Here is a 23,457-nt window from a genome sequence, read left to right on the forward strand (position 1 = left end):
AGCTTCTGTACACCATACAAGGGACCAGAGAGATCTGGAACCCCTCTCTGATGACGAAGGCAGCCAGCTCCAGCCTCCCTTAGATGCTGTTTTTTCTACTACCTCCTCTCCTGACGCATTTGCTGGGCTTTTGGATGAACCAATCCCTGTTCAACAGGTTCAATCTGCTGAAGGGCATAGGCTCTACTCTTCTCATACTCAGGCTTGCCCTGTTCAGTTACATCTGTCAGCGCATTCAATTCAACAGCTTAAGGAGCAGCTTAGAGAGGCTCTCTTATTGGATCTAGCCAGGGACTTGTCTTCTCAAAATACTTCAGGCTCCCACCCCTCGAGGTATCCACTTACAGATCACTTGAGGACAGATCTTCGCCCTCCTCCTGGCCGCTTATCTCCAGATCCCCATGCGGCATCTCAAGGCAGACATCTACAGCTCCCTGACCAGGAGCCTATGGACGCAGAAAATGAATTGATTGTCTTGGATGAGGAGGAATGGAGTGGGGAGTCGGAATCTGAGGAGATTCTATCTACCAGGATATTTCAAGAGGCTCATTTTCTTCTTCTGCTGTGCAAGGCGATGGAAGCCCTTACCCTCACCTCTACAGAGGATCCTCCTACTCCATCCACCTCGAGAGTGTCAGCAGTATGTCCGGATCCAAAACCTAGGTCGAGAGTGTTGAAGCTTCCTTCTCTTCTTCCGAAGGTGCTCAAATCAGAATTCGACCTTCCTTTACAATTCAAAAAGTCAGTTTCCATCGCCAACAAGTATTATACACTAGAACAACCGCTCATGGATCAGTTGAAGGTCCCGCTCATAGACGCGCCTATAGTCAATCTCCTGAACCCATCTTTGATCCCGAAAGACTCAGATGCTCACCTCAAGGATGCCACTGAGCGTAAGATGGCCCAGGGGCTTAGAAGAGTTCACGAGGCTAGTGCGCTTTCCATCAGGGCAGCAGCAGCCTCCTCGGTGTTTGCTCGAGCATCCCTTCTCTGGTTGGAGGACCTGCTGGATGACCCACAGCAAGATCCAACCCGAGTGCGCAAATCTCTGCTGAAGGTCTCTCTGGCGGTTACCTTCATGGCAGACGCGTCCATGGATGCTATGCAGTTCGCAGCAAGGTCACTGACAGCAGGGGTCTTCACGAGAAGAACCCTTTGGCTTCGTCACTGGGAAGCAGACCCTGTAGCTCGCTCGAACCTTGCCTCGGAACCCTATGTGGGAGGCAAATTATTCGGGGACACCGCCCTCGCGCATGTCTTGGAAACTAAGGAAAAGAAAAAGTCCATGCCATCCACCAGGAAAAGGGATGACGGCGGAGCCTTTCGTCGGTCATTCCATCCATATTTCCCGTCGCACTCCTTTCGGGGCTCACGTTCCTTTGGAAGACAGAAGGACGCCCGCTCCAGCCGTCCCTTCTGAAACAGACAGCGCAGCCAGCTTAAGTCCCAACAACACCTTTCGGGTCGCTATGGATTCACATCCCAGTCATGTGGAAACAGAGGTCAGTTCTGATGCCTCTGCCTCGCCGGTGGGTGGCTGTCTCCAACAGTTTACTCACCGATGGAAGGACTTGTCCTCCGATCGGTGGGTCCTACACACTCTTTGATATGGCCTTCGCCTGGAATTTTCTTCCACCCCTCCGGCGAGATTCATTCCATCCCCTCTATCAACGAATCCACACAAGAGAGACAAAGTTTTGCGGTCAGTTTCCCATCTTCTGCACATAGCAGCCATCGAGAAAGTTCCTCCAGGAGAGAGGTTCCTGGGAAGTTACTCTCTGTTCTTCACTGTCGGGAAAAAAGACGGTTCGTCCAGGCCTGTGTTAGACCTCAAGGGTCTAAACCGCTTCATAAAATACCGCAAGTTTCGTATGGACACCTTGCTTTCAATCAAGGAAGCGCTGAGGATAGGGGACTTCCTCTCCTCTATTGACCTGAAGAAGGCATACCTACACATACCAATCTTTCCACCTCACAGAAGGTACCTCCGCTTCGTGGTGGGACAAGACCATTATCAATTCAAGGCCATGCCCTTTGGCCTGTCGTCTGCCCCCAGGGTATTCACAAAGATCGTGGCACACCTGAGGACTCTGGGGATTCATATATTTCCTTATCTGGACGACTTTCTGATTCGCTCACCATCATTGCACAAGGCATGGGAAGACCTCCATGTCACCCTGGCCTGTCTAAAGGACCATGGCTTCCTGATCAACGAGGCCAAAAGCCATCTCTTTCCGTCCAACCGCATTACACATTTGGGAGCGACTATAGACTCTCTACATGGCCTCCTCACTTTGTCCCAAGACAGAGTCAGCAAGATTCGACAAGTAACATTGGATATCCTATCATCCCCCTCGCCGGACCTGATGAAATTGGCAACGCTTCTCGGCTTGATGGTGTCCACGTTCCAGACGACGCCTTGGGCATGTCATCACTCCCGCACACTTCAGTGGGCACTTCTGCCTTTTCAGTCCGACATAGCGTCCAGACATCACCGCAGGATAACTCTGTCACCACAGGTTCGACAGTCACTGTTTTGGTGGACCCACGAATTCAATCTAACGAGAGGCGTTCCCTTCCAGGATCCACCACACACCCTGATAACATCAGATGCCAGCTTATCAGGTTGGGGAGCCATATGCGACAGGCAGGTGGTGCAAGGCACATGGTCTCCTCTGGAGTCCACTCTGCCAATCAATTTCCTCGAACTGTGTGCAGTTTGTCTGGCCCTCAGGCACTTCGCGACCTCCAGACAGTTGGGAGCGGTGCTGGTCAGAACAGACAACGTGTCGGCCAAATCTTATTTGAACCATCAGGGGGGCACACACTTCCTCCTTCTTCAGAAGGAGGCCTTTCTCCTCTTCCAGTGGGCAGAGAACAATGTCGACTCGATAGCGGCAGAATATCTCAAGGGAGAGGACAACAGCCAAGCGGACTGGCTCAGTCGGGAAAAGCTACTTCAAGGGGAATGGACTCTTCACCCAGAGGCTTTTCATCAGATAGTGAAACGTTTTGGCCACATTCATGTGGACCTCTTTGCCACCAGGCACAATCGACAGGTGAAGAGATTCTTCTCCCGGTATGTGATACCAGGCGTGGAAGGGACGGATGACTTAACTTCCTGGTGGCCTCCGGGCAGACTGTATGCCTTTCCTCCGATTCCAGTTATTCCCAGGGTGATCAAAAAGCTTCGGACCGAGAGATCGGCACTCCTATTAGTGGCTCCATGGTGGCCATGGAGACCTTGGTTTCCAGCCCTTCTCGACCTGTCGGTGGAACCACCATGGCAGATTCCAGTACGAAGGGACCTACTATCTCAGGGACAGCTCCGCCACCCGGCTCCAGAGTGGTGGGCGCTTCATGTATGGAACTTGAACGGAGGAGACTCTTGAAAAAAGGCATCTCTCCCCAAGTGTTGGAAACTATGATGGCTTCTAGACGCCCTTCCACACTCAGAATTTATGAGAGCACATGGAAGGCATTCTCATCCTGGTCACAGAAGAAAGGAATTCTTCCTCGGAAGGCGGGGGTCAACCAGATCTTGTCTTTTCTACAAGACGGATTATCTTTGGGCCTCAGACCAAATACCCTGAAGCGCCAAGTTTCGGCCTTGTCGGCAATCCTCTCCAGATCTCTGGATAATCCAATCGGATCTCACCCTTTCGTCAAACGTTTCCTCAGGGGTGCGACGGTAGCAGCACCACCTACGGTGCACCGCTACCCAACTTGGGATTTACATAAAGTTTTATCAGCCCTTCAAAGACCTCCATTTGAACCTCTGAGTCAGGTTTCCCTCCGTCTTCTCTCCTTTAAAGTCTTGTTTCTCGTGGCCATCACTTCGGCCCGTAGAGTGTCTGAGTTGAATGCCCTATCCGTCCATAAAAAATTTGTATGTTTCATAAGGATAGAGTAGTCCTACGTACTGTTCCTTCCTTCCGTCCCAAAGTGTTGTCTACTTTCCATTGTCAGCAAGAGTTGGTATTGCCGTCCTTTTGTCCGAATCCTGTCCACCCTTTAGAGAAAGCCTGGCACTCTCTTGATGTGCGAAGAGCGCTTAAAGTTTATATTTCCAAGATAAAGCCAATTCGGAAAACAGATAATTTGTTTGTCTCTTTCCACCCTACCTCCCTAGGGAATAAGGTGTCCACATCCACACTAGCCAGGTGGATTAAGGCATGCATATCATTAGCTTATGCCTCTCTAAGATTAGCTCACCCTACCGGAGTAGTAGCTCACTCTACCAGAGCAGCGGCCACATCAGCGGCCTTTTCCCGTAATGCCCCTCTAGCGGAGATTTGTAGAGCAGCCACATGGTCCACTCCCAATACGTTCATTAAGCATTATAAAATAGACTCCTATGCTTCATTGGAGGCAGCCTTTGGGAGGAGGGTGCTACAGCACGTCCTCAAGGATCATTCGTGACCACAGCCCAGCAGTATTCCCACCCTACATGGGTCAGCTTTGGTATGTCCCATCTGATATCATCTTTCCATGCACAGGAGAAGAGACATTTGGTCTTACCGTGAAATCGGTCTTCTCTGTGCATGTCAAAGATGATATCAGGGCCACTCCCTATGAGTGCTGGGCTGCCTTTATAAGCACGGTTAGCCCTGGAGCAGAGAGTGTATGAGTACTGTTGTCTTGTCTTGTTTGTGGCGTCTATTGGCCTGATTTCGTGGGCTTGTCATTGGAAACTGAGCACGGAGCAGGCGCAGACCAGGGACGGAGCTACAGTAAAACGTCAGCAGTACTCTTTTGCCTTCAACCACTAGGTGGAGCTAGTTACCCATCTGATATCATCTTTAACATGCACAGAGAAGACCGATTTCACGGTAAGACCAAATGTCTCTTTTGACTGATAAAGATTTTCTCCCGGGCAGGGAGAAACGTAGAGATTAACCACAAAGCCTGTTTTTGTGGGGAGGACTGGATTTCATTTATTTATGAGAGAAGGTTCAAACTGCAATGCCGGACAGACTTTCATCAAGCTCTAGCTGATTATAGCGACACGTTTATCTTTTCTTCAAAGAAAAACGGACTTTAACAGGCAGACAAGCATCCTTCTTTCTATTTTCTTTTTTCATTTGGTTTAAATTGGTGCAGCAAAAAAGATTTGTCAATGAATCAGCTGTGAAGAACTTCTAGGTGAGTTATGGTTTTTCTCTTTCACTCACGAAATTAAGGTGGAAAGAAATCGAAAAAGCTTATCTTTGTTTTTATCGCAAAAAGCTGTCCTGGAGGTGCATTCTAAAGATACCAACGGAAGAGGGATTTCTATTTCGAGGAGGGGGAAAAAAAATTTTTTTTGGTCTATTTCATTTTGACGAATCTGCTTGTTCACAATGCCACTAATTGTTTTGATGTTGGGAATTAAGTTTGTTTTGTATTCCTGAACACATAGAGATAAGGCAGGCTTAACTGTCTACACTGATATCAGCAAGCCTGGAATATTAACCCAATTGTGGCTAAAATAATTTTTATTTCTGTGGTTTTAAGAATGACAACCAGGAAAGTGACCATGGAAGAAATTATGTTTCAGAAAACAATGGGTGAGATTGAGATAACGAAACAAACCCTGAGATAGGGTAGACAGGAGATGAAAATTGAATTTAACAAAATGATGCAGGAGCTTAAAGAAATAGGGGATTCTGTGAGAGAGGAGTTTGATGGGATTAGAGATGAGAAAAGAAAAATTAAAGGGAAGCTACAAGCCCTGGAGATTGGAACAAATGTGAAATTGGAAAAAGATTTGGAGTTTATGGATGTTAGAAATAAAGTTAACTGTTTGGAATTCAACATTGTCTCTGAAGAAATTAATGAAGATTTTGGTGGTAAAGTTATCAATGTCTTGGATAATTTTCTGGACTGGAATGATGTGATGGAACTTGACATAGAAAAAATCTATGGTGTTGGCTACAGATATGTGACAGTGGAGAAACTCTTAAGAGATGAGCCAGTGCATTTTGTAAAAAAGAAGAACAGAGATATGACTTTGCAGCAATATTTCAGCAACATATTCAGAATTCTTGACTGAAATGATGTGATGGGGCTTGACATAGAAAAAAGTTATGGAATTAACTATAAATGTGTGACAGAGCAGAGATGCACCCAGAGCAGAGATGTGACTTTACAACAATATTTCAGCAACATATTCAGAATTGATGGCAAGGATATATTTGTGATGGGGGAAATTCCCATCAGACTCTTGTTATATGACTATGGCTATGACAGCAAGATCATCATGGGATACTGATAATGGAGGAATGGATACTGAAACCACTGGATTTAAGAGGACTATTGATGGAAGATGGAATTAATATTGATAATGGAAGAATGGTTATGGAAATTATTGGACCTAACAGATTTGATGAGATGGATTAATCAATATGTTTATTTGGACTATGGCTATGACAACAAGATTATTATGGGATACTGATAATAGAAGAATGGCTACTGAAATTACTGGATTTAACAGGATTATTGAAGATGGAAGATGGAATTAATATAGATAATGGAAGAATGGCTATTGAAATTATTGGGCCTAACAGATTTGAATCAGATGGATTAAGCGACATGTCTATTTGGAGAAAAGTTGAAAGATATCTCTCTCAAGGAATTGAAACCTCTCTTTAACTTTTTGTGGAAAGAATAAAGTAATGTTTATGAGATTTGATGATTAATTAAGATAACTACTGGATGAAAGTGATTTTATAATATAATTTTAGAGATAGGATTGTTATATATTGTAGACCTATAACTGATCTGCGACAAATCGGAAGTCAACATTTTATTTTATTGTTTAATTGTTTTTGTTTTGCTTTTTGTCTTTGAAATTTTGAATAAAAATTAATGATAAAAAAAGAAACAGTGAAAAAGGTTCAGTTTTGCCAGATAAACTGGACAGAAGTAACAGACCTTGATTCAAGTCTGAGAGAGGAAGTGAGTGTACAAGGGGCAAATTATTGGGCATTGCTTGACACTGGTGCCGCTCAGACGTTACTGAGGCCAGATTTAATAAAATCTGAAGAGATATTACCTCAGGAAACGGTGACTATCCAAGGAGTGAGGGGTCAACCAGAAAGCTTGCCTGTGGCCCTGGTGAAAATGGCGTGGAGAGGCCAAGAGGGCAGATATAAAGTAGGCATTAATGCCCAGCAACAAGAACCAGTAATACTGGGAAGAGATTTTATTTATTTATTTATTATTTATTTATTTATTTATTTATTTATTTATTTATTAAATTTATATACCGCCCGACTAGCGATAGTTCTCTGGGCGGTGAACATAAAATTGGGCGGTGAACATAAAATGAGATGTTATGGGAGGCCAAGGGAAAATATATGTGGTGACCAGACAGCAACTTGGCAGAGAAAAAGAAGCCATGTTAAGGGGGGCTGAAGCAAACAGGGTGGAAACTGTTAGCGAGCCTCAGGTCGCCATAACAACCACTAGCAGGCCTGCTGAAGGAGACAAACTGTATCAACTGGTCTCTGGGGAAGAGACAGAGCATTTCAGAGAAGAATTGAATAAGGATACCAGTTTGAATCAAATAAAGGAGCAAGCCCTGACCCAACAGATTCCTTTCACTGACAAACTGAGGAATCAAGTTGTGTGTGAGAATGGGATTTTATATAGACTGTGGATGCCTGCTGAGAGAAAGGATGAATGTGAACCAGTGAAGCAATTGATAGTACCTAGCAAATACAGAACCAGATTGTTAGAGGTAGCCCACGATGTCCCATGTGCAGGACATCTGGGAATAAAAAAGACCAAGAGGAGATTGGCTGCACACTATTATTGGCCAAACATCTCCAAAGATGTAAAACAACATTGTCTATCTTGTGGTATATGCCAAAAGGTTGGAAAAAGTGGAGTAAGGACTAAGGCACCCTTAAAGCCCCTTCCTATAATTGGACAACCCTTTTATAGAGTGGGAGTAGATTTGGTGGGCCCTTTTTCCAAACCCACAAGGCATGACAAGAAATATCTATTGGTGGTGGTGGATTTTGCCACCAGGTACCCAGACGCAGAAGCACTAAGATCTGTAGAAGCCCCTGTAGTGGCAGAGGCTTTATTAAAAATCTTTATGAGGCTGGGTTTCCCTCATGAAGTGCTGATGGATCAAGGCAGTGTATTCATGGGAGAAGTGATGCAATGTATGTGGAAATGTTGTGGTCTAAAACATCTAAAGACCACTACCATCCAGCCACTAATGGGCTAACTGAGAGATTCAATGGCGTTTTGAAGGGCATGATCAGAAGCTATGTTCATGATCACCCACAAGACTGGGATGAATGTTTGGGATGCTTCTTATTTGCATACAGAGAAGTCCCTCAGGAGTCGACAGGCTTCTCACCCTTTGAACTGATGTTCACTAGAAAAGTGAGGGGACCTTTGGAACTATTAAAACATTAATGGGAAGGAACCCTGGGAGAGTACAAAACATCTGTAGTAGATTTTGTATTGGAGTTCCACAATAAATTAACATCAATGATGGAGGTGGTGAAAAAGAATTTGAGTCAAGCACAGCAGAAGCAAAGTTACTGGTATGACAGAACAGCCAGGGAACGTGTGTATGATGTGGGAGATATGGTTATGGCGTTCATACCCAGGAAACATGACAAATTACAGGCTAACTGGGAAGGACCATATACCATCAGAGAAAGGCTTGACACAGTGACGTATGTAATCACCACAGACCAATTAAACAAAAGCAAAGTGGTTCATGTAAATATGTTAAAGCCTTACCATACCAGGGATGCACAGGTGTTGCAAGTTACCTTATTCCCTGAGGGAAGTGGGCCTGAACTTCCAGATTTGGTACAGGAAAGCAAAGACAAAGGAGGGGTAGATCAAGTGGAATGGTCAGAGGAGGTGAAGGAGGAAGTAAAAGAAGGGATTCTGAGAGTTTTGAAAACTTATAGGAATATCTTTAGTAATAAACCTGGCCGAACCAGTATAGTTATACATTCCATTGATACTGGAGATCATGCTCCAATCAGATCTATGCCATACCGTGTGAATGGGAAAGTTTTGAGTGAGATCAAAAAGGAGGTGGAAGATATGCTGGAATTAGGAGTGATCAGGGAATCCATCAGTCCCTGGGCCTCAAGTATTGTCCTGGTTCCGAAAAAAGATGGAATGACAAGGTTTTGCATTGATTATCGGCTAATCAATAAAATTACTGTCCCAGATGCGTATCCTATGCCTAGGGTAGACGCAATGTTAGAGTTATTGGGGGCAGCAACCATTATCTCTACACTAGATCTCTGTAAAGGATTTTGGCAAATGGAACTAGACGAGCAATCCAGAGCCAAAACTGCCTTCAGTACACCAGATGGGTTATATGAGTTCACCAAGTTCATTTCAGAGGCTAATCAATACTGTGTTGCGAGGCATGTCAGATTTTGCAGTGGCCTATATCGATGACGTGGCCATTTTTAGCAAATCGGTGCCTGAGCATGTCCAACACCTGACAACAGTATTAGAGGCCTTAAGAAAAGCAGGCCTCACAATAAAAGCTAAGAAATGCCAGTTTGGGCTAAAGGAAGTAATCTATTTAGGACATAAGGTGGGGAGTGGGAAAATCACCCCCTTATGGAGCAAGGTGGAGGCAATACAAGCGTGGCCTATCCCCTTAACCAAAAAACAAATAAGGGCATTTCTAGGTGTGGCTGGTTTTTATAGGAAGTTTGTGAGAAATTTTGGGGAAATAGCAACCCCCTTGCATGAATTAACAAAGAAGAAGTGTTCTGAGCGTGTGGTATGGACGGATGAATGTCAGAAGGCTTTTGATCTGCTGAAGGAAGCCTTGTGCAAAGGACCCATATTAATAGCACCAGACTATGAGCAACCATTCATTGTGGCTACAGATGCGTCGGACCTGGTGCTGGGAGTCGTCTTGCTGCAGGAGAGAGAAGGCACCAGACATTCAGTGGCGTATCTGAGTCGCAAGCTGACGCCGAGGGAGAAAAACTATTCGTCGGTCCAAAAGGAGTGCCTAGCGGTTGTGTGGGGACTGAACAAGTTGCGCCCATATGTGTGGGGACGAAGATTCACGGTAACAACGGATCATCGGGCCTTGTTATGGTTGCAAACTATGAAAAACCATAACACTATGCTGCAGAGGTGGTCCTGGGCCCTACAAGACTATCAAGTGGACTTCCAGTTAATCAAAGGCAAGGACAATGTACTGGCCGATGGACTTTCCAGGCAAGTGGCTGGGACTGCAGTGACGTGACCAGACGGAGGAACAAAGAAAGACATTTTCCCCATAGAGACTTGTTTATATTGTTAAAGCGACGTTTAAATCCTGGAACAGGAATAATACTCTGCCGTTGTTTTAAGGGGGGGGGAATGTGATGATCCTGTATTAGTGTAAATAGGGTAAGTGCTGTTTGTTTAGAAGATACATGGTAAGTGGAGTGAAAGAGGAGGGGGAGTGAATGGGCAGTAGAATGCTGGATGATTGGCTGAATGTTTAAAATGGCTGACAGTATAAAAGGAAGAATGTCAGGTAAATCTAGGTGGATGTGAAGTGGATGTGGTGTGGATGTGGTGTGGATGTGAGGTGGACGTTGGTGGACTTGAGAGGGTTGTTTTGGTGGGTTTTGAGAAGAGAGGGTGGAGTTCGGATTAATACTAAGACCAGTACCTCAGGAATAGATGTAACCATATGCTTAAGTGCCTTTTAAAGAAATCTTGTTATCTCTGTTATATAATAAAATACTTATTTGGTTTACCAAAGGCCTGATCCTTGGCTGGGGTTTCACAGACCAGAAGGGAGGGTGAGGTAAATAACCAAGGCTGAAGAGTGACAAATGGTGGCAGCGGGTGAAGGGAAGAATATAACACCACAAGTATTCAGAGCAAACCAGAATTATAAGCAGTCTGAGTAAATCAAAGGGATTGGGACAGCTTTAGCACTCAGTCACAGAGGTAACCAGATAGAGAGACTCAGGCAGAGTCTCTGGGACTACTGGTTATAGGACGTGACTGGTGGTGCTGCCTAGCAGGGGGATCTGTTGAGATCTGTGCTAGAGCGGGGAGAGAAACCATAAGAAAGGACAGTCCGGACTGGTGGAGTCCCTGGTGGTGCCTAGAGACAGGCAGTAACCACGAGCAGGTAGGAACCTGACAAGGAGAGCCAGGGAAGGGCGTCACACTGCCCTTGAAGACGATTCGGAAACTGCAGCTTGTGCAGAATGCGGCGGCTAGATTAATAACCGGGACCAAACGGTTGGAACATGTGACACCTATTCTGGCTCGCTTGCACTGGCTGCCTATATGTTTCTGGGCCCGATTCAAGGTGCTGGTTTTAACCTATAAAGCCTTACACGGCACGGGCCCACAATACCTGATGGAGAATCTCTCCCGATATGAACCTACCCGTACCCTACGCTCAACATCGAAGGCCCTCCTCCGGGTGCCTACTCAGAAAGATGCCCGGAAGGCGACTACAAGAAAGAGGGCCTTCTCGATAGTGGCCCCCGAACTATGGAACACCCTTCCTGATGAGGTACACCTGGCGCCTATATTATTATCTTTTCGGCACCAGGTGAAAACCTTCCTCTTTGCCCAGGCATTTTAATATTTTAATATTTCTATATTTTAGTATTTGTATTAATGTTGTAAAGATAGTTATATGTTTTATCTTTTCTGAATTTTTTATTTTTGATTTGTATTTAATATGGGTTTTTATGTTAATTTTGTCTTTGTTGTATGTATAAACTGTTTTCTTGATGATTAGGTGGTTTTAAAATTGACCGTTTATATATTTATATTTGATGTACACTGCCCAGAGAGCCTCGCTATGGGCGGTATAAAAATAAAATAAATAAATAAATATAACCAGTGCAACTCCTTCAGCACTGGAGTGATGTGATCTCACCGGCAGCTGCTTTTAATCAGGCGAGGCGCCGCATTCTGCACCATTTGCAGCTTCCGTACCGTTTTCAAGGGTAACCCCACGTAGAGCACATTACAGTAGTCTAGGTGAGAGGAGACCAGGGCATGTACCACAGATGGGAGCAGATGGTTGGGAAGGTGGGGGTGCAGCCTCCATATCAGATGGAGTTGATACAGCACCGCCCGGCTCACAGCCGAGACCTGAGCCTCCATGGACAGCTGGGAGTTTAGAATGACCCCCACGCTGCGGACCTGGTCTTTCAGGGGCAATTGTACCCCATTGAGCACCAGGTCAACATCCCCCAACCTTCCCTTGTCTCCCACAAAGAGTACCTCGGTTTTGTCAGGGTTCAGCTTCAGCTTATTCCTTCCCATCCAGCCACTCACCGACTCCAGGCACTTGGATAGGGTTTCTACAGCCAACCTCTGTGAAGATTTGAATGAGAGATAGAGCTGCATGTCATCCGCATACTGGTGACACTGCAGCCCAAATCTTCTGATGATCACCCCCAGTGGCTTTATATAGAACAGCATCGGGGACAGGATGGAGCCCTGTGACACCCCACAAGTGAGAGGCCAAGGATCCGAAACCTCATCCCCCAGTGCCATTCTCTGGTACCTACCAGAGAGGAAGGAACGAATCCACTGCAATACAGTGCCCCCTATGCCTAACCTCTTCAGGTGGTCCAGAAGGATACCGTGGTAAACGGTATCAAAAGCCGCTGAGAGATCCAGGTGGACAAGGAAGGTGCATTCGCCCCTATCCAACGCCCTCCTCATATCATCCACCAAGGCGACCAAGGCTGTTGCAGTCCCATGTCCAGGCCTGAAGCCTGATTGAAATGGATCCAGATAATCCGCTTCCTACAAATGCACTTGCAACTGCTTCGCCACCACCCGCTCAACCGCTTTGCCCAGGAATGGCAGATTTGAGACTGGGCGAAAGTCTCAATATATATTTTCTACCCTAAGGTGCTTATGTAATGGTTACACAGAGATCCATAATGACTTGTTCATGGGCATTTCAAGGGTTAGCGGTATGAACTGCAATAGTGATCTACTACTTGAAAAATATATGAATGTAATTATTGGAACGTATGTCTTAATAGCATTTTGAAGTAATTCACTTGCATGATACATATAAAACATTTTAGATTTGAAATCCATGAATATAAATGTTCAGCACCCAAAGAAACTTCATGCCTTTTTGTTAAATGGAAGCTAGACATGTTCAAGATTCCAGTAGTTGAAATATAAAACTTCTTAATAGAATATTCTTTTCTCTGACTAGAAATATGTGCCTAAGATTAGTCCCAGAGGTTAAGTGAGATAGTATCAGCAGAGTTCTTTGTTTTCATGAAGTAAAATAGTTTTTAAGCCACCTTAAATGGTGAATAATAGTTTGTAGGGAGGAGCAAAATGGCTTGCATTATGATATCTTCAAGCAGTGTTAAGGATATGGATAGGATGGACCAGACCTGGAAGTGTCTTGATTTCTGGTCCACTCCCAGCCCCCTTGCGCAGGAGCCAACCAGAGCTTCTCATTTGGCTTCCTGGAAGAAAGGCCCACCTGCTCTCCAGCACAACTGGCCAAAAAGGACAGCCAGCTATGCAACTCAAGGGTTCATTCCCTATCCCTCCGCCCATGTAGAGGTAAAAACCAGTAAGTCAGGGACCCAGGACTTAATACCCAGTGCTGTGTAGCCCTGCTTTTGTAATTAAATATGTTTTTTAAGGTATCTTGGGCACAAATTTTGTTTGTAATGGCATATGTGACTTTAGTGAGTATGTTGGGACAGAATTATCATAATCTATTCCTGCGTCTTAGCACACTCAATGCATGTATTTAAATTATGATAACTGCTTTGGGAGGGGTTTTCAGTGGAGAAACAGTGGTTAAGACTTTTCCCTACAATACTTTCACACACAGCTGCTTTCCCCCCTACAACATTTCAGATATACATTTCCAAGGTAAAAACCATGTTTGAAACCCTAAGTGAATGGTAAGTGGTTGAGTTGTATGAAAAATGTATGAAGAAAAGGCGAAGCATGCCCTCCCTGTCTCTTCTCCGTTAGTCTTTTCCTATCCAAAGCTAATGATAATAACAGAATTTATATATCATCTCTCCTCCTGAAGGAGCCCAGTGCAGCAAACATATCAACAATTTAACAAGAAAACAAAAATGATTCTAAAAACAGTTAATAACATTCTAAAACACAGTTGAAATTAAAACCGTTTGTTCATCCGGTGATCTCTGGGTGTCAGGAACAGTCCCCTTCAGTCATCAAATGCCTGGGTAAACAGGAATGTTTTCAAATTCCTCCTGAAATTTAATAGTGATAGAGACAGACACATCTCACTGCGGAGGGCATTCCACAAACAGGGAGACACCATTGAAAACATCTGTCACAGGTCAGTCCCAATCAGGCAGCCCCTGGTGGTAGCACCACCACCAAGGCTCCACCTGCCGATTTTACGGTCCAAGTTTTGTCCCATCCTTCACCCCAAACAGATGCTGTTTTTCATCACTGCTTGTAGCTCAGGCCTGTGTACATTGTCCTCTGCTTTTTTACTCACTTTTGTTTGTCCTACTTTTGTGTAAGCCTTTTAATTCCTTTCTTTTTTGAACAAGATATGATGTAAAAAATTAAAAAGAATCATATTGCAGTCATAACTAAAGAGCTTAGAATTAAGAGCAAACCTGAAAACCCTTGCAAATATTGTAGGAGATTTTCATTTTTCTCATCTGATTCGTCCCCTGGTTACCAAAAAAAGGGGGGGAACAAAAAACTCCAGACCTAATACCAAATCCAGATGCTGCATTATTTCACAGGAGTACTCCTCTGAGTCATCTAAATATGAGTCTCCTGGTCTTCATGGTATTTCCAAGGACAAAGGGCCCAGACCTAATGTTCCATCTACCTTTGATCAGAATTTGGCAAACAAAGAAACAATACCTTATTTGATTCATGATGCCTCTATTCTGGACCGCTCCCCTCCCCTATGTGCGTTCTTCTCTACAGCCCTCAAAAAAGGGCCAAGTTCATGGTGACCTCAGCATCAGAGGCATACTCAGAAAATACCCTGCCACTGAGGATTCTTGGATCCTCTTGGCTAAATCAGGCATTGATTTATGACCTATGGGAGAATTTGAGAGTGCAAGGGCACCTTCCTTTCCTTGGTCCATTCACCAGTTAATTTTGGTGATGAACTGAAATAGAACCCAAATAAAGCCCATTTGTTCAAAGGCAGTATACTCTGTAGGGGTCCCTACCTTTTTATTAGGGATTAATCAATTTCAGAATTCAGTAGTTAGCTAAGGTACTTCATTTCTAAAAATTGTGGCTGAATGCTTTAGTGAATGATGCAGAAACTTTGTACCTTAAATAAGCAACACTGTATTTTTTCTTCCCTGATGTTCTAAAGTGATTGCCTTGTAAAAATTATTGTTAGAAACTTGTGTTACTGTTCCATCAAGAATTAGTACATATTTTAAAAGTTTTAACAGAACATTTTCTTACATATAATGCTGAAACGGGAGTTGGTTTGTCCTATTTATGAATTGTAATTGATTGTAAACATAGATTGCAGTATATATAAATTCTGTTTTTTATGTCTGAATAATCTAAACCAGATATTTATCATGCTTTCCTTCAGGTTATGAATTACATCCTCTCGCCCTTAGTTTCTTTGGTCTCCAGTCAAAATGGTAAATATATGGCCACAGCAGCTGAAATACTTATTTTGCTTTAATTAGGCACCATTGGAGTCACATTCTTGGCACATTGACTCTCTTTTCTTTTCTTTTAGTGGAATGGAGACTCTTCAGCTTGCGGTTGCTCTCAGAAACCACATCACTGCTTGTGAGTCATGAGGTCATGGCTGAAGAGAAAGAGAACATTAACTCAAACAACAAATTTCTCTCTCTCATTAGAGACTCATTGCTTCCTCAGTAAGTACAACACAGTTTTAGTAATCAAAAGTAATTCTATGACCAATCAGTTTTGCCTGCATATTTCTAGAATTTCTAAAGTACAGTTGGATTTAAATGACAGAAGTAAGCTAATCATGATTAATGATAAACAGCGTCCTACATTCCTCTGCCAGATGTCTCAGTATAAAAGTTTTTATACTGTCCTTCACACATATGTTGTAGACGCTACACAGCTGCAGGGCACCCAAGCTTGCATTACACTTTTACATGGTTTCCCTTTATCCTTTGGGTGTGATTTTTACTGGAGTTATTTTGCTTCTACAGCTGTATATATATATATATGGGTTGATCCTAATGAGTCCTCTCTTCCTTGAACCAAAAAGTGTTGTATAGCAGTTTGCTAAAAGTCTTTTGTTTTAAAAAACAAATGAAGGATAAGGGAAAACCAAGCTTACCTAGTTGCATCCTGTTGGGTTGGTAGACAGAGAGAGAAGCAGTGGTACTAACAATAAACATCTTTTGGGAAGTAGCAGAGCAGGGATAAGTAGAACATTTTCAAATTGAAGGCAAACCATATTAAGAAGTTAGGACTGTAGCTAAAGAGGGTTTAGGAAGACAGGCATAGGGTGAAAGTCAGAATGGATTTTGAGATGTGTGGTGTAGCTAGGAAACAAGGAATGGACTATGGAAAAGCTTGCCACTCTGGACCACGTCATTCATGACATTTTAGTTTGTAGGAATCACCTTATAGATCATCTTCTTGTAGGAACAACACGTGTGCTATCATTTCCTCTCTTTTTAAAAAACTAAAAGTACACTTTTAGCAGCTTTCTGAAAAATGTGGCGAATTAAGGATTATCCTAACCAGGCCTGCACTCTCATCTGTGCGCATGTACTTGAAATAAAGCTCCATAGAACTCAATGGGATTGCTTCCAATTTAATATTAGAAAACAGTCAATTTTTATTTATTTATTTTGCTAAAATCTGAAGTGACTAAGGCTGCAATCCAGTACATGCCTACTCAGAAGTAAGAGCCATTGGATCCAGTGTGGATTATTCCAGGTAAGTGTGTATTGTATTGCAGCCTAGGAAGGGAAAATCCAGATCTATTATTGCTGTAGTTTTAGAATATTTGTACACATAAAATCCAGAAATTTAACTGGCATTAGTTACATGTGAAAACAGTCAGAAATGTGGCTACATTACCGAGAGCACTTTACCAATAAACTAGAACGACAAATACTTTTTTGCTTGGTCTTAGCCTGTTGCAGATGGAAATGAATGAGTCCTGAGATGCAGCATGGATGACAACCAAACTTTTGCCCTCTTCCTTCACAGAATGATTGGGTTCAGATGTGAGGCTAAGCCATACTTTGTTTCAATCATAGTTTGTTGAATAAGTCAGGATTAGACTTGCAAATGGATGAAGAAATGGTGGCTTGTTTCTTTCCCCACTCCCTCTGTGAATATCTATTGCTATTGCAAATGCATTTGTCTCTCACTGTGTCATCAGTTTTCCCTGTAGGACAGCCCATCAGATGGCTGATATTGCCATCTATCATCCACAGGCAAGAAATGCAGAGTGTTGAGGAAGTAGCTAGCTAGTTTGCTTACACTGGGCCAGCTGCAGAAATGGAGTGGGGAATACAAATGCCCTCCTCATCTGATCACTCTATAAATATGCCCTGGACCAAATGTGGTCCTAAAGCTTTCTTCCCTTCCCCTATTTCTAGATATGCCTCATAGAGGCTTGCTATCAGTATTCCTTAAACCTTTGCTTCCAACCCTCCTCATTAAAAGAATCTCTAGCTGCAAGCCTAACCCCGTTAGCTTTTAATTACGTTTGCTAGCAGTGGCAAAAAAGTTTGTGAAGTTTCATTATTGGACACTCACCCACCCAGCACTTGCTCTAAAAGCAGATTGCCCTGCTGTCCACTTTTAGCTATTACTTCCAGCCTCCAGCCAAACATAAACAGATTTTTGCTATTTTTTCCTTTTATATCACACAGTAAATCCAGATACCTCTTCCATTTTTCTGCCTTAATTGACAATTAGTACCTGAATTCCCACTGGTAAGCTATGTAAAATGAATTCTTTTTACAGAGATGTACGTGCTTGCAAAGACCAGTCTATATAGCACACCTGAACACAAAGGTAGCACACAACTTCCCATGGAACAGTTACTGACTCACTCTTCTCAGACCCTTACCACTCATTCTATAAAGAATCAGTAACTGGTTCATTGCTACTGCTAAATTTGAGGGGGCCCTGGGCAAGATGCTCTCAGGGGAGGGGGGATGCTGAACCGGCCACTCCACTCTTCTCCCTCCTCCCCATAAATTTACTAAGTGTGTGTAGAGGGGAAGGGTCTCTTTTTCTTTTTTAAACCTTTAGGGCAGTAACAAGGTTGTTCAAACAAGTGGTTTCACTCGCTCATAATCACTTGGCAACTACAGAAGCAACAACACGCACAACAACTACAGAAGCAACAACTGTCTCCCTTCTTCTTTTCTAATTAATGTACAACATGTGGGCCGCTACAGCAAAATGTTTGCTGGTGTGTATGAAAGGGGAGCCTAGAAAGCCCCCCTTCTTGGGAGGTTGCCCAGCACATGAAAATCTCCCCCCCTATTGAACATGTGTTTCAGGCTGGCTAACAGCTGAATGAATCTGTATTTTCAAAAGTGTCCCTTTTCAGTTGTCTTCTGACACTTTTGGCTGAGTGCTTATAAGCACTGGTGAATTCCTTCCCCAGGAAAGAAGCTTTCAAAAAGGGTGTAATGCAAAGTACCCTTGAGCTTGCGGAAAGTGACTTTCCACTGAAATAGAAATACTTCCTTGCCTGTCCAGTGACTGGATGTCTTAATGTCTCATCCTCAGCTTGGAGGCTCTGGGTTGGAGGTATGGGAGCTTCCCAGAAATTATTGCAACTTCACAAGAACAACTAACTGGGAGTAAACCCCATTCAGTACAGTGGGGCTTTCTATAGAGTAAACATGTATAGAGCTGCACTGCCTATGTAGGACCAGGGTGTGTCATGGCTGCAATCCCCAAGCAGTTTAGATGGATGTAAATCCTATAGGGTACAGCATGATTTATTTCTGAGTGAATGTGTTTGGTATTAAACTGTAAGAAGACAAAACAAGAAATAAAGCCCCTCTAGATCTGGTCCTGTCATGGCCCCACAACTGGATTTCTTTATCTTTTGGGAGGAAGGGATAAATAAATACCTTAATAGCCTTAACTGCTCTTAAACTGGCAGGTTTAGAGTAGTTCTAGAGTGGTTGCAACCGTGGTTCTCCTCCTGCAGAATTCTGATATTTTCCTTTGCATTGTGTTCAGTCCACCATTCTCACCAATGTCACATTGATAGATTTCTTATTAGAAAGTGGAAAGCTCATTCTGAGTTTGATGCTTACACTGGTGAAACTACACCTACATCATCCTGTAGCAAAGACCTGAATGCAGGGCCAGGACAGATCTCCACTACTTCTTCCTTGACAGGAAACATAGCTAAGAGAAATCTTGTCTTTCAAGATTAGAGCTCCTAATGTGAAGGGAAAGCCAGGATGACAGTGCCAAGGTACTTAGACAAGAATCTGTGAATGGCTCTGATGATTTGGTAACAGACAAAGCATATTGTGAAATCTGTTGCTCAGCAGCAAATGACGTGTTAAACCTAAATGTGTTTTACATGTTGAACCTGTACTGAGGCATTTACCAAATAAAGGCACCATGATGCTGTAATTTAGTCAATTTCATATTGTTAAGTCAGGGTTCTGGATAAAGGAGAAACAAGACTTCTGCAGTTGAATGGCCGGGAAGATTACAATGTTGCCCTACAGGCTTAATGTGCCCATTTAGTGTCTTGCATAGAGACAGTTTCTCCTATGTACATGCATGAACATTTGCAGATCTTAAGTTGATCGTCTTAAAAGTGAATTTCAAAGACAGGACACAGTGGGAGATCACTGAGATACCACTATAACCCGCACCCACCTTTTCCTAGGTTGCCCCCACCTCTGAAAAATTAGGAAGTCTACGACTCTGCCTTCTAGCCTTCCTGAAAAGCAGCACCCTTCCTGTGAAAGTCTCCTGAAATCCCTCCTTCACTTTTTCAGAAGATGAATGGCCCCTTTTGAGAGGTTTTGTTGTTGATTGTGTGAGTTTAATACTTAAAATAGGTTGTAAGAACAAAAATGCTTTTAACATGTATTCCTTTGGTTCCTTTTATTAAAACAAAATATCACAAGGCTGCTGCAGTTCTAGTGGGGCTTGTCAGCAAAGATGTGGGCAGGAAAAGGAGCCTGTTGCCAGGCAGAATTAGGAGATAGGGCAAGATCTGAAAAGGCAACAGTGAGAGTCCCTTAACCGTGTAAACAGTTTCATTTTCTAATCACTCTTGCCTTGTGCCTCTGTGACCAGTTGAGCATCTGAGGCAGAGCCAGATTAGCTGGTTTGGACCTAACAACAAACCATGGTTAACGTAAGATGAAATTCGAATGTCAACTTCAAACCGTGGCATAGGAATGATGTGGTTGTGACAAAGGCTTCATGAAAAAAGTTGGGGTGTGAGGAGGGATTTGAATGAAATAAGAGATGACATAATTCAGGGAGAGAATTCCAAGCATATGGGGCAGCAGGAGATAAAATGTGGAGTGTTTTGAGAGAACAGGAGACATCCATACAAGAGTGCTGGGTGGTGGAGCTGAAGGAACAAATATCATGGGCACAGATGTCAGTCAGTCTATTATTTCAACCATGAGTAACAACAGAGAACAAAAAAAAGATAATTGCAACAGAATATACTCTCATTAATAAAAAAAATCTACTTATTTATCAAACTACTGAGAAGTTCAATTGGCTTGAACTTTAGGAACAGCCAAGGTGAATCTCACTACTGCTAACAGGGTCATCCTATTACAAGAGGCCAGCAGAAAATTGATTTTCTGCCTTTCAGACCAATTAGCTTTTCACTGATGAGTTGGATCTAAAAGTTTTGTCCAAACTGCAGAGAAGATCAGGCAGGAGAAGGATTTTTCAGAAGAGTGGGCAATGGGAAGACCTTAATGGGGAAAAAGTCAATGTAGGGTTTTAAGGAACTTGTCAAGTTATTTATTTATTATTCTTATTTAAAAATTTTATATCCCGCCCTAGTTCCGAATTTCGGAATTCAGAGCGGCGTACAATAAACATAATCCCAAATTGCTAACAACATAAAAACAAAAAACCAATTCATATAATAGTATTATCCCTAAAAACAACTGTATCAGCACCAATTAAGTATTAAAAGCTTGCTGAAATAAAAATGTTTTGGTCTGGCGTCGGAAGTCAATGAGAGAAGAAGAGGACCGTATCTCAGGTGGTAAATTATTCCATAAAGTAGGGGCTACAATTGAAAAAGCTTTCTTTCTGGTAGCCATTTGACAAACAGAGAAGGTTGATGGAACAGTGAGAGTATGGTCATTTATAGATCGTACAGGCCGGTAAGGTTTATATTCCGTAATGCGATCTGACAAGTATGACGGCGCTAAACCATGTAAGGTTTTAAAGGTTAAAACCAAAATTTTAAACTGATGTTGAAGACCGATGGGAAGCCAGTGTAGTTGAAAAAGAAGAGGCATAGTGCGAGCCCACGAGCCGATTCTCGTAATAATTCGGGCTGCTGCTCTTTGTACCAACTTTAACGGCCGTAGCGAGCTGACAAGAAGACCGACATATAAAGAGTTGCAATAGTCCAGCCGCGAGGTTACTAAGGCCTGGGTCACTTTTTTAAGATTAGACATATCTAGGAAGTGTCGAAGTTGGCGAACTAGTCTTAGTTTGGCAAAAGCCGCTCTGGAGACAGCCGCAATCTGAGGTTTTAAAGTCAGAGTTGAGTCCAGGATTATACCTAGACTACGGACTTGGTCTTAAGTGGAAGAAGAACTCCATCTAATAAAGGTAAATTTCCAGCTTCTTGAGTAGGATCTTTTCCGATTAGAATAACTTCTGTCGTTTCTGGGTTGAGCTTCAGTTTATTTCTGTTCATCCAGTTCTGCACTGCAGCAAGACATTGATTAAGAGGGTGGATAGCCTCTTTAGTGTTCGGTGGAAAGGAACAGTAAAGCTGAGTGTCGTCCGCGTATTGGTGATAATGAATACCGAATTCTCTGATGATCTTACCTAAAGGTCTTACATAGATATTAAACAACATCGGGGATAAAACCGAGCCCTGCGGAATGCCATATCGTAGTGGCCAGGGCTCTGAATAATACTCCCTGAGGGCAACCTTCTGGGATCTGCCTTCTAAAAAGGAGCAAAGCCACTGTAAAGCCGAGTCTCTCAGTCCTATTTCAAAGAGACGGTCCAAAAGAATGGTATGGTCGATCGTATCAAAAGCAGCCGATAGATCTAATAGGATTAGTAAAGACAAATTGCCCTTATCTAATTCAAGCCGAAGGTCGTCAATTAATGCAACTAAGGCTGTTTCTGTCCCGTGGTTTGGCCTGAAGCCTGATTTGAAGGAGTCGTAGTAATCGGAGGTGTCAATAAACGTTTGTAGCTGCATAGCTACGACTCTTTCGATGACTTTAAGAACATAAGAACATAAGAAGAGCCTGCTGGATCAGGCCAGTGGCCCATCTAGTCCAGCATCCTGTTCTCACAGTGGCCAACCAGGTGCCTGGGGGAAGCCCGCAAGCAGGACCCGAGTACAAGAACACTCTCCCCTCCTGAGGCTTCCAGCAACTGGTTTTCAGAAGCATGCTGCCTCTGACTAAGTTGTTTAGCAAGGAGGAGTCCAGAGAGGGTTTTTTTTAGTAATGGAGTGACTATCGCTTCTTTCAGGCATTCGGGTAAGCAGCTTTGTTGGAGAGAAGAGTTAATAATTACGCAAAGCCAACTGGCTAGTTCAACTCTTGATGATTTTATAAGCCATGATGGACACGGGTCAAGTGAGCAGGTTGTAGGCTTCATTACATTTAATAACTGAGGAATGTCGGCTAGTTGAACAGGGCAAAAGGTGGGAAATACCGTCGGACAAGCTGCTTCAGATATACTAACAGTAGAATGTGCTGGTTCACCTGTATCTAGGGTAGAACGAATCTGGGCAACCTTAGCCTCGAAGAATGTAGCAAATTCTTGGCTGCGAGCTTGGGAATGGGCTATATTAGACACAGGTTGTGGTATATGCAAAAGGCCATTCACTACCCGGTAGAGCTCTTTTGATTGATTTCCTGCTGAGGCAATTGCAGTCGAGTAAAAAGATTTTTGAGCTGCTAGTCTAGCTGAAGCGTATGTTTTAGCCGATTTCATAGCAAGAGCTTGGTCGAATGAGCTCTTTGTCTTTTGCCAACGCCGTTCAAGACATCGATAAGAACGCTTCATCTTTAATAGTTCTTTTGAAAACCAGGGGGCTGATTTAGATCTAGTCCCTTTCAGTGGGCGGAGGGGGGCCATTGCATCCACTGTATTTGTCATCATATTGTTCCACGTATTAATCAGAATATGAATTGGCTCTCCCATGTGAGGAACTGGGTAGTCATGAAGTCTGGATGCAAACATATCTGGATCTAATAGTTGTCTAGGACGGAACAATTTAGTAGTGGTCGAGTTCTCAGAAACAGAGAGCAT

General features: G+C 43.3%; 1 protein-coding gene across 10 annotated transcripts in view; it reads left to right on the forward strand.

Annotated features, from left to right (window-relative positions):
* The window catches only part of ULK4 (unc-51 like kinase 4), a 447,010-nt gene that overhangs the window by 164,828 nt on the left and 258,725 nt on the right, over nt 1-23,457 (forward strand). For all 10 annotated transcript variants that reach the window (XM_061587596.1, XM_061587594.1, XM_061587592.1 and 7 more), the window contains exons 28-29: nt 15,566-15,617; nt 15,719-15,860. In XM_061587596.1, coding sequence (XP_061443580.1) covers nt 15,566-15,617; nt 15,719-15,860 — 194 coding nt within the window. The remainder of the gene's footprint in view (nt 1-15,565; nt 15,618-15,718; nt 15,861-23,457) is intronic.

Source organism: Rhineura floridana, chromosome 10, assembly GCF_030035675.1.
Source record: "Rhineura floridana isolate rRhiFlo1 chromosome 10, rRhiFlo1.hap2, whole genome shotgun sequence".
Classification (NCBI taxonomy): domain Eukaryota; kingdom Metazoa; phylum Chordata; class Lepidosauria; order Squamata; family Rhineuridae; genus Rhineura; species Rhineura floridana.